Source organism: Labrus bergylta, chromosome 16 (genome assembly GCF_963930695.1).
Source record: "Labrus bergylta chromosome 16, fLabBer1.1, whole genome shotgun sequence".
Taxonomy (NCBI): Eukaryota; Metazoa; Chordata; class Actinopteri; order Labriformes; family Labridae; genus Labrus; species Labrus bergylta.
This window is the reverse complement of record NC_089210.1, coordinates 9,697,728-9,709,863: the sequence shown is the minus strand read 5'-3', so window position 1 is coordinate 9,709,863 and position 12,136 is coordinate 9,697,728. Positions and strand designations below refer to the sequence as shown.

The 12,136-nt window shown below is 40.6% G+C and overlaps 1 protein-coding gene across 1 annotated transcript in view; it reads right to left on the bottom strand.

Moving 5' to 3' along the window:
* The window catches only part of asic2 (acid-sensing (proton-gated) ion channel 2), a 309,103-nt gene extending 305,144 nt beyond the window's left edge, over positions 1–3,959 (bottom strand). The window contains exons 1-2 of the mRNA XM_020632625.3: positions 3,505–3,959; positions 2,136–2,756 (exon numbers count right to left, since the gene is read on the bottom strand). Of these exons, the coding sequence (XP_020488281.2) occupies positions 2,136–2,711 (576 nt within the window). The 5' untranslated portion in view covers positions 2,712–2,756; positions 3,505–3,959. The remainder of the gene's footprint in view (positions 1–2,135; positions 2,757–3,504) is intronic.
* Between the last annotated feature and the right edge of the window lie 8,177 nt (positions 3,960–12,136).

Below are 12,136 nucleotides of genomic sequence, written 5' to 3'. Positions count from 1 at the left end.
TAATGATAACAAGCTTCTCTCTGTAAATGCAGCATCCATCACTCCAATTACAAACATCAGATTTTGTAGATTTATATCAGCCACAGCTTATCAAATCTTGAACTTTGCCATCGGTCAAAATAACTCTTTGGGCTGCTGCTTTTTAAGCTGGCGTCTCTACTCAGCCAAGACAGAAAAAAGTAGATTTAGATTTTTCCTCCTGTTGGTGATTTGGATTCATGGTTGTTGTAATTTCCCAAATCTTAAATCTGTGTATGGAACAGAAACTAAAGCAGTCAAGATTTTTTTCTTATCCTCTTAGGCTGAGGAATCCTGGTCCTGAGAACTGAATAGACAACTGGTCATTACTTAAAGAACACACTTGTGTGTGATCAAAAACTACAAACGTGCAACCTAAAAAGAAACATCACTCTGTAACACCATCAAACTGATAGTCACACCAAGAAGAAATCTCCTCTTTTTAGTCCAAGGAGTACCATGCTGATCTCTTCAGCTCGAAAAACCTAACTGTACAAGGGCTTCTTGTGTATGTTTCAAAGTAGCTTGTGAAAAACAAGGTGTGAAAAGTACACACATCTGTTAATGTGTCAACAGTGCTAATTTTACACTCAGGTTGAAGAAGTGCAGTGTGTCTGTCTTCTCACCCAACAAAAGATGTTGATTAAGGATCTTTGAATAGAGGTATTTATGACTTTTGTAGCTTGCTAATGTTGAAATCTAAACTCATTTAGATTCAGTAAGGTGTTCCACCAGATCTGCACTCAAAAAATGCTATGAAATCAAAACTCCAGTCACATTTACATCATTTTTTTTTAAGAGGTAATAGAGTGCAGTCAAAAAGAAAATCTGCATGTAAAGCGCATTACCAGGCAATACTTATGCAACAGTAACAAAACAAGTGCAGGCTTATGCAACTCACAAGTCTGCCAACAATCTTTTAACATTAGAACTGCTTAATAACGACATCCAAAACTCTAAAAGTGTCACATCCACTTGAAAGTGCTCTTGAAGAAATGCCATAATATGTTTTGATTGAGCGTTAAAATAACAGCAAATCTAAATCCTTCACAACAATTCACAAGTATTAATCAGAATGTTTGTCACTGAAGAAATGACTTGCAGGATTTTATCCACAAGGTCAGTTTTCTCAAGAGAGAGACTCTTTCGTTGTACAAAAGCTCGAATAGATCTTCTTGTAGCATTTCACATGCTGTGTGCAATGTGCTCTTCCGCTGCACCGACAGACCTAATTAACAACCAGTCTGAGTGAGTCTGACTATGCAACAAGTGGGTGTTCAGAATTGTGTTGTAGTGTCAAAATCAACTTTGCCAGAAATTGCTCGCTTTGATCTGCCAAAAGAAAGTTGAGAATTTGCAAAAACACAAAATAGCCTTGAATAATTCTGAAATCTCTGAAACATAGCAGACAGCATTTCATCAACATGACAACTGGCTCTGCGCATATCCTGGAGTTTCATAAGCAGTGCTTTGAAAAAGATCAACAGCAGAACAATGTGCTTCACTCAATAGCAAGCCGAATTCGAGAAATTAATACTAGCATCCTTCCAAGAAATTAAAAATTCTGCTCTATTAACCAATCCAACAGGTACAAAAACATCACTTGAAATCACTGTCAAGAAAAACTATGGAGAAATTACTGAAATGTCAGAGGGAATACAGGAAATAAACTTTTTACTAACGCATTCAGCAAAACCATAACTTTCCTATAGTGACTGAAAGATAGCACTTGTTGCACTAATGTATGCGCAAGTAAGCACAATGCCATTACGTAAAGGCTGAAGACAACAACAAGGCAATAGCAGAGAGTATATTTGTAGAGCAAAGCTGGAGAGTCAACCTGTGCAACCAAACAGCAGACACCCAAGGAGAAAACCCAGCAGGAAGCTCTCAGAGCAGCAGCGTGGGAGGGCAAGAGCAGTTATCAGCATACATCAAGTCATTTCACTGGCAGAGGAAAAGAAAATTCATCCATCTGCGGAAAAACCTTGCAAGACTGAGAAGACGCTACCACGAACACCTCACAGGCAGACTCCTCTGAGAGCTTTGAAGCTGCTTTGACCCAAACTGATCCAAGAGCAGAGCTGACATTTTAAAGAAGACACGAGTGGACTCACGGTTTTGAAGTCGCTGTGGCTGCACTCCTGGCCTTGGTAGCGGCAGTAGAGCATCATGTCTTTGAGGTCGTGGCCGACTCTCTCTATGAACTCCTTCATGCTGAACGCCTTGGGCTTGTAGGCGGTGAAGTTCGATTTGTCCTCCAAGAAAGCCAGCACGTCCGGCTCCGCGAGGTGCGGCTGAGGGATTGTCAGGTGAACATCCAGCAGGGCCAGCAGCTCTCCAGCGTGGTACAGGTCGTTGCGCGTGAGGCTGCTGAAGCGGTAAGTGTTGAGGTTACATATGGTCACAGCGGGGAAGACGAGGCTGCTTGAAACTACGGCGTCCAAGCTGGTCACGTGAGGGTAGGAAAGGAAATAGGCCAGGCGTTCTGCACTCTCCAGGGCTAACAGTCCAATGCAGGCCAGCAGAGCCAGAGCCCAGAGAAAGCGGCGTGCACTGGGCTGACCGTACGGAAAGATGAAGCGCAAGCCATGCAGCGTGCTGTTGTGAGCGAAGGCCTGCCACGAGGTTGGGTGTAGGCTGGAGCTCTCTTGGCTCCCCTGACTGCCACAGCTCTCTTTTAGATCCATCATCAGCCCTCCAGCCCCTCTGCCAGGGAGCCCCTGGTGCACTCTCACCTGCAGAGACAAGGAGGGAAGATCAATGAAAGACTCAAATATATTTGAGCATTTTGATAAAGCAGGAAAGAAGCTAGAGTGAGGATGCACAAAAAGGGGAGACAAATAGAGGCGGAAAAGAGCTTAAAAGGAAAACAAACAAAAACTACAAACAGTGTTAGACAGCAGGGGTCTGACAACTAATATAAGAACAAGAAACACCTGAAAAAGAAGGGGGAGTAAACATAGGGAGGTAATGATTTCCACAAACCAAACAGCTATTACAGTGAGTAAAAGACAGGAGGAGAAAGATGCACCCTCAGGGCATCCCTTTCCTCTCCAACTCCACTCTCAATCACTCCCTCAAGCTGAAAGTTACTGTGGCTGCCAGCCTGCCTGTAGCTGCTGTTACACCACCAACAAACACACTCTTCCAAAATCCTAAACTGCCCCCCCCCCGCCCCCCATTACACACGCTATCCTCTGTCGCCCTCTGTGACTGCTCGATTTCACTGATAGAAATCCCAGGGTAAATCCTCTGTGACACTCACAGATAGAGGTGAGAGTCACTTTAACCGCAAGCCAATCAAAGCTGCCTCTGTGAGTTTAATGTTTCGACTCATCTCCATCTAAAATCACACGCACACTCTTTCACGGGGTGTCGCTTTCATGCATGAGTGTGCATGCACAGACACAAACGCACACACACACGCACGTCCAAGCTTCTCAGGATTTCCCAGTGCACACAACTAATGACAAGCCTAAGCACCTCTCTCGTTCGCCCTAGCGAGAAGACATCCAGCCAGCGACTGTGTGCAAGTCTGAGAGCGCACTTGTGTGTTTGGATGCGTGTGCGTGTTTGGTGTGTGTGTGTGTGTGTGTGTGTGTGTGTGAGTGAGTGAGTGAGAAAGAGAGAGAGAGAGAGAGAGAGAGAGAGAGAGAGAGAGAGAGAGAGAGAGAGAAACAGAGAGAGAGGGAGAGTCGCTGATGATCAGAGCCGCTGGTTAGTCTCGCATGCCGATCCAAACTCCTCCCGTTTTCCTCTGGCCAGATACATCTGCTTTCCCTCCTCTTCCCAGCTCATCTGTGGCGGCAGCGAACAACAGCCGAGCCGGGAGAGACGGGAGGCGCACACACCAACACACATGCTCGCACAGAGGGAGAGGGAGAGAGAGAGAGAGAGAGAGAGAGAGAGAGAGAGAGGGGAGAAGAAAAGAAGGAGGGAGGGGGAGAAAGATAGGAGGGAAGACGACGCTCTCCTAGCGTGCTCTATCCCCACAGGCAAGTCTCTCATTGAATATGTTTCCTCCCCTTCTCCTCTTCCTCCTCCTCTTCTCACACCGCCATCCTCGCTCTCATTTGTCTCTCAGAGCTTTCATATTTCCACCTCTCGTCAACACAAACAGAGTGATGGATGGATGCAAAACGGGACACTGTCTGAGGGGGAAAAGAGTGGTGGTGGCTTGGTTGGGGAGGGGGGCATTGCTTGTCATGGAAAGTGAAGCAGAAGTGGAGACGGAGGAGTAAAGGCGAGGAGGGATGTAGGTTGAAAGGATAGCTGAGGACAAAAACAAAGACAGGAAAACTAAAAAAAAAAAAGAGCAAAGGAGTGAGCAAAGAAGTATGGTCACACAGGGCACGCCAATGTCACACAGAGGATAGCAATTCAGACACATTGATGTCACATGCACAGATGTAAAGGGAATAATAAGTACACTGTGTGCGTTTGTCATGCTTAATAACACACTGAAACTGTAAAGCTATAGATCAGTGATTCCAGGCGTTTTATCATGTGCACTTTTCAATCAAGTGAGAGAGAAAACTGTCAGTATGTGAGGAGACCGGAGGAGACAGGAGAAGGAAGGCAGTGCGAGGGAAATAAAAGCAGGGCGTGAGAGTGTTAGAAGCTGGTTAGAAGAGAAGAGCGTCACTGTCTTGATGGACAGGAAGAGAAGACAGATTGCAGGTTGTCACCCTGATCTTTAATTTCAATGTGTGCCTCAAAACAATGCTTAATGTCTTTGGCTCATTATTTCTATTTAAGAACAATGAAGCATTTGTCTATATTGTGGGTTTTAAACATTAATCATAAACAAATGCATTTGATATGGAACACTTCAAACAAAGTATTAAAATCAAGCAGTAAGTTCTGTTGAAATCAAGCTATCAAAAATGTAACACTTAACAGTAAATCCATCCATCCAATATCGAGGGCTTTTACTGTTTTAGGAGAGGATGGAGCTGATCCCATCTGTCAGTGGGCGCAAGGCGACTTACAACCCGGACTGGTCGCCAGTCAAGGGAATACATACAGAGACAGACAAGCAGCCACACTTACATTAACACTTACAGGAAATAAATAAGATTCAAAGGCTCTATATTTGCATCAACTACTCCACGAAACACACAAAAAAAATCTAAATTTTAAACATGATTATACATGGATGATTACAGATTTCAAAATATGTTAAAAAATTGTCTTTAAAACTGAAATAATGTAAAATTATAACTTATACCCATTACACTTGCTGTGAGTAAAGTCAATAAGATATACCACTTACTCAGAGATTTTTAAAAAAAAGGCTATACCTACCTACAGCAGGCGCTAATGCACTTCATTTCAATCCTTCAGTAAATTCTTCTAGCTTGGTTCATGGTTTGTTTCTAGGGAACTAATTGTTGCTTAATTGACACTACCTATAGGGCAAATTGATACTTAATTCGCAAAAACACATTACCCAGCATTTCAGCAATTGTGTTTTATCTATACAAATGTGTTTTAAAGTGTTAAAAGTTGATTAATGTATCAAAGCTGTCGAAATATAATCGATAGCTAATTGTGTTTGTAGCTCACCTGTGCCTCTGCAAGTGGTTTTCTGCAGGTTGGTGACGACAGGTCGCATTTTTAAATCCTCTACATAGCCTATGTTTTGCAAATGAATATAACCTTGACTTATGTAGCTCAGTGTTTGTTTAATGCTGCGGTGGAAACGGCGATAAACGATATAAAACAATACTTGTTTGTATATCTTGACTTGTGGAGTCGACAGACCGTCATACTGCAGGTAACACCCACTAACAGGTAGGCCTAAGCGAATTCAAAGATGGCGGCAAAGACTTTAACGCAGATTTAAGGTAGCTTCATGTCGGCTACTCAGCCCATAGACTACTCAGCCCTTTTGTCTTCAACACTTCTAAATGAAGGGAAATAAAGTAACCTACCTTTTTCCTATTTATGACTCAGCTTTACTTACAGATTAACATTTTTGTAAACAAACATTGGACACACAATAATGACTTGACATTGTTTAAGTAAACGATGGGTTGAATGAGTACACACTTTTACATTTTAAAAGCAGGACTACAGAATATTTCTGCAGTTTGATAAAAAGGACTTAGCCAAAGCATCTGAATAATTCCACCACCATTGCTTGGTTTTTGGAGATGTTGAATGATGGGTAAGGAGCTTTTTTAACAATAAGATCAGACATTTTTGTGGCCAGAATGTCATAAAAGACACATAATAGAAACTTCATTTTATGATGATCTAATATTAACCGCATTCAAATGATTGAACCACTTCAGTCAGTATTCTTGGAAAAGTAATTTTAAATGTGCAGAAAGGATTGCCTCTAGAGTGGGGTATTTCAATTTTTTGTAATACACACTCATATGCACACAATGCAGGCCTGCACCCACACACACTGTCAGTCGATCACACGCTCTTTTTCCCAAATGAAATTTGCTGTGGTCTCAGACAGCTGCAGGGCTCGCTGGTTTCTTAACAACTTAATTAAGCAAATCTCCCCCTTTTCCACCGAGGTAATGAGCGTAGTTTTACAGGGATTAGACAGTCTCCGGTGTTGAAAATAAGGCTTTATGCTTTAGCACTCTTATCTGCTTTAATCCATCCAGCCAATTCTCCATCCACATGATTATTGTTAGCCCTGCCATATATGTCTCCGTCAAATTTGCAAGGTATTCAAGCTTAAACTCTTACTGCATCCCTTTGAAATGATTGATGGCATTTGTTTACCTTCTTGAGTTGGATTGCCATTGACAGCACATTTATAAATCCTACAGTTATGAGGTATCAAAGCAAATGAATCCATGCAGCTGAACAACACTTTAAAGGGAAAGTGTCTAAGGAGTCTAAGCTCACTGTGGGCCCCAATCCTGGCATTGATCCTCATAGTCAGTAAAACCTTACTCGGGTAGGAACATCATTCTCCCCTAATGCCATCCCCCTTGTTAGCAAAATGATGCAAAAGCTTTCCTTCTACATCCTTAGAGAGGGATACAGCATCCTTAACTCACCGTGGCTTGCAAATACTGTACAATTGTGTAGGAATAAATCCATGTCGCTGTCCATGGTGCTGAAGTTAGAGAGTGGATTTACCTCTCATTACATTACACTCCTCTTTAAGTTATTGTCTCTCTGTAACAATCAGAATCAGAAAAACTTTATTAATCCTAGGGGGAAAGTTCTATAGTGATCAATCCTATACTACATTAGCGCCTATATGTTCCATAGAGAACTGCCAGTTTCTTTTTCAAGGTAACAGTAGAAACAAGACAACATGAAAGGATCATACAAACTCACTGCTGCCTGTGGTATTCCTACGATGTCCCCTATTCTATGTCTATGGCATATGTGCTGCTAAGGCTACATTCCTGAGCTATAGCTATCATAAAGAAACAGAATTCATCATCTGAATATGAAAAACTGAACGTAGACATAAAGTATAAAAACATATGCCCTCTTTCTTGTACGAAACACACTACAATGAGGAAACTATTACGCAATGCCTGATTAAACATTCAATTCAAACTTGAGTCATTTTTTTAGTTCCTACTTGTTCCTTCTGAAAAGTAGCTGCTCAAAAGAACTCTCACCTCAAGGTCAAGTTGTGTGTGTGCCCGAATCATAGCACTTCTTTTTCTTAGCAAACAGAGACACTCATCATGGAATTATACATCAAGTGTTTTGTCCGGATTTGGAGAACTTTGTTTGGATGCTGCTGTTTCAAAGGTATTGAATCTTGATCCAAACTTTAAATGTGAAACAGGGAAGGGCCTATGACCAAGGAAATCTTAGACTTAGACTTAAGCCCCATTTCCACCAAGCGCTCAGGTTTGGTTCAATACAGTTTGGTACGCTTTGGTACTGTAAACCCAGATTTCCACAGCCAACCGTACCCTTACACGTTGCAAATCACAGTGGCAGTAAACAAAGATCAATGATTCCTAGGAAGGTCTGCATCTCCGAGGTTGTCCACAGAGCGGTGCTACTCGCTGACATTAGTCGCAAAAAGCAAACAAAGCCGTGAAATGACTCTATCCAAATCCACAGGTTACTTAAACATGGTGCGTTTAGTGTTCGTCCTTTATTTCCACCGTCGCACGGGAAGTGAAGATTCTTTCAACCAATCAACAGACTGCAGTGTGTCTAGCTCCAACCTTTAGGATCGGATCGGTCACTTGGCACCTCAACAGAAGGGTACCAAAAAAGTAGGACGGTACAGATCAGTTATATTTGTACTGTGTAAACGGCATGAATGTGTACCGTACCGAATCAAACTGAACTTGACCGCTTGGTGGAAACTGGGCTTTAGACAACTTTATTTTTCCCAGAGGGCATCGGTTCCATGTCACCTCAACATTTATTTAGCAACAATAACAAAAAACAGTGTGGTTAATAAATCACTGGTTAATAATGCAATGCTTTAGATCTAATTGAATACATAAAAATAGACAAAATTTCCTAAACTGAATAGTCTTGTATACATACAGGATTGAACTGTAATAGGATGCAACATATCCTGATATTCTAATGAAATGTAATCATACCAGCAATCTGATCTGCCAATCTGAACAGCCCTATTCACTTCACTATATGCTGTTTTTGTGTTTTTTGTTGATGTAAAGCACTTTGTGACCTTTGTCTGCGAAAAGCGCTATATAAATAAACTTTATTATTATTATTATTATTATTATTATTATTTCCCTTCCAGGACATTCAGATCCCCAAAGTATTTCAGTGGAGGCCTTTTCTTCTTCTTTTTCAAGGTTTACTGATGATTGGAAAGCTGAACCAAGAAAAGAAGCAGTGATAGGCAAAGGGTTGGTTGGGCGTGCAGCTTAAGTCCTGAGATGAAATAAAATCTTCACCACTTAAGGTAAATCAGTCTTGACACAATGGGGCACGCGCTCTGCAAAAGAAAGCCACTGGGGCTGGGCAGAGTTTTGTTCAAAAACATCCTAAGTCAAAAGCACAACTCTTTCAAACAACTTTCTGAAATGTTTAAGTAATGAATAATCTCATGTTCAGTTTAAAGAAAGTCAAAACACTTTAACATTATGATTTATAGATTAAGATTTGCCTTACGCATCCTCCAGGCTTAATGGAGGAACTCCCAAAAATCAAAAGCAAAAATCTGGAAAGGCATCAGTGTAAACCCTATGCAGATATGTTGGTATTGCTCTTCAGAGCCTTTGTGCACTAGATGTTTTGACAAACTTCTTACACACTTAGATTGCCGGTCAAGTTGGGTAGCGTTTGAGTCCATTGTCAGTCGGCCATACGTGATTGGCTCATTGATAAAGTGTTTGTGTGGAATCAGATGACAATAGTTCTATCTCTGAATCTGCCAGAGAAGTGATGGGATAAAAAGTCATGAGAAGTTTCACAAACATTTACTTAATTTAATTAAAAGTTTTAGAATTCTTGTTAAATGGATTTTCCCAAATCCCATTTTTAATATAACGTTTAAGCCAACATTAATGTGCTGGGGGGTTTTTTTGTGGTGAGAACTAGTAAGTAAACAATTAAATTGACCAAATAAGGTGAGATTGTTTGGTAAACAAGAGCTGTAAGAATGGATAAAGGAGCTTACTGTGTTGAAGTTTCACTTTTTAAACTATTTCTCATATATAAAGACGTCTAAAAAATGTCTAAGATATCATTCTTTCTTTGCTCTTATTCTACAAGAATATAGGCATTTTTCCACCACACAAGAGGTTAGATATTTCCCTTGCTTTGTGCATCATTACCACTTCACCTGAGTCTGAACTTGTTAAAAAAAAAAAGTAGTTAGATATTTCAGCCTTTTTTCATCAAATCTCAGAGAGTTAGCTGTACTTTACATCAGAGATGAGAATTTTCTGTTTCCTTGTGGGATTCTAAACCAGATATAAGAACCTTTTTTTTTCTACCTTTTTTGGGTCAGTGATAACTTTTTATACTAAATGTATGACCAGACTGCAAGATTAATTGCACTTTGAGTTCCTTTATGGATAATGAAAAAAAATAAGCTCCTAACAGGAGATAATCAGGCTGTGTAAGTACCAGTACTGCAGTGACTGGACCCGGTAAATTGCTACCTCTGGAGAAGAGCAATTTATTCCATTGTGAGCTCTCGACTTCCTTGAACCTGCCCCCTTTTTGTGGTTTTAATTGGTAGATTTGCAGATAAAGAGATGATGAACCCCCTCCGCGCACACACACACACACACACACACACGTAAAGATACAGAGTTTCAAAGAGCCCTGTCTGGACAAATGAACTTTCCGTCCAATTAAGAGTTTTATCATCAGGTCTCTTAAAGGAGTATTAGATGTCTTCACACTCTGATAAACTTACAAACTTGACTAATGATGTCCACTAGGACCTCCACTGCCAACATGGATGTTAAATGCTACCCCCTGCTGGCATGAAGTTGATACATTGAAGAACCTCCAGACTTTTCAGGCTGTTTTTGTATTTAAAAAAAAACTGTTTACTTTTAACCCCTCATCACAGTTAATACTCTGCTTGTGATCAGAGGTTGTTTGCACTTTAATTAAAGTGAGACCTGAAAGTCTCAGATTGATTAATTTAAAGGATTAAAGGCAAACCAAAGAGGAGACGGTATCAGTATTACTCATGATGCATAATTTAGAAAGAAATAAACCTTCTTCTCTGCAACATAGTTCACATCTTCATTTCTATTTAATTAGTTAGTGCAGTGGAACAAAATGTGTTCAAAGAAAAGTTATATTTATTTGCTTGTTTACTTCTAGGTGTATTTACCTCTAGGATGCTTGATCAGGGGTTGCAAGAAGACTCAGTGGCAGAAAAAGACTGTATTTCCCAATACAGGTATTTCAAATGCAGCGTGTCAAAAACACCAAGTTGTCCCATTTCCTCTGTTGCATGTTTTTCTATTCTTACCCACAATCCTTTGCATGGTAGAATATATTTCCAATTAACTCAGCCACTAATAAAATGTGAGGATGGAGTAGTGTGCCTGCAGAGCAAATGTATACTATTTAGGTTTTTGGCTGAGTGTACCCAAGGGTAATGGATTTGAATGAAACAGTGGCTGCAATGTCACATGAATGATATCAGACTTGGGAGTCAAGACCAATACTGTGTTGACATCTAAATGACAAAACAACACACCTGCATACACATAGATGTGGTTTTAAGACCTAAGGATGTGAGGGTTTCTATACGAGATTCCTGAAACAACAGAGCATTGAGCTGCTTTAAACATTTTTTTTTTTTTTTTAAATGACAGCTTAAAAAATGCATCAGTTACATCTCTTTCTAGAAACAGTGTCCCACTTACTAATCCAGCGAACACGCTGACAGCAGTTTTCACTTACGTTCTGAACAAAAGGATCTTCACTGGAAAAACTGTTCGCAGAGAGCGATGTGGATTATTTACAGCAGCCAGAACATGTATTGTCAAGGCAAGTTGATACTAAATATCGAGTAATTTCCCATTGTTCTGAGAACAACAAAATAAATCCTAGAGACTTAAACCTGGATTAATCAACGCAAAACCATCTGTGAGGTAAGATAAACAAGGGGTTATTAAGAAAAGGAGATGAACTGTCACTTTTAGGCTTGTAGCAGCCGTAAGCTAGTCAACTTCTCCCATTTGTGGAAGCACTGTTCAACCCCCCCCCCCAAAAAAAAACACAACTTGAAATTCAATGCCAGAGTCGGCACTTATCCACAGAGTCAATGCACAGGATAATTTAAGACTCAATTTGCTGGGGTACAGAGCCAAAACTACAGAAATGTGTCACTGTTCAAATATTTACAGACTGCACTCTTAACTGTTCATATTTCAGCCAAACAAAAGAGAAAAACACATTAGCAGGGACTGAAAATGAAACATTATCTCCTCATTTTGTAATTTAAACACAATGCAGGCAATTTAAGCAGCTGCATTATACCCACCATATAAAAGATGAAGAGGATTAACCTGAATCTGTGAGTCAGAGGACGTGGAAGAGTGTGGATGTGGGTCTCAGATCCTGTTGGGAAAGCCTCCATACAGTAAAGAGCCTGTTAGTCACAGCAGAACTAGCTGGCTCTCTGCAGACAGGGCTGGGTAAACATAAACCG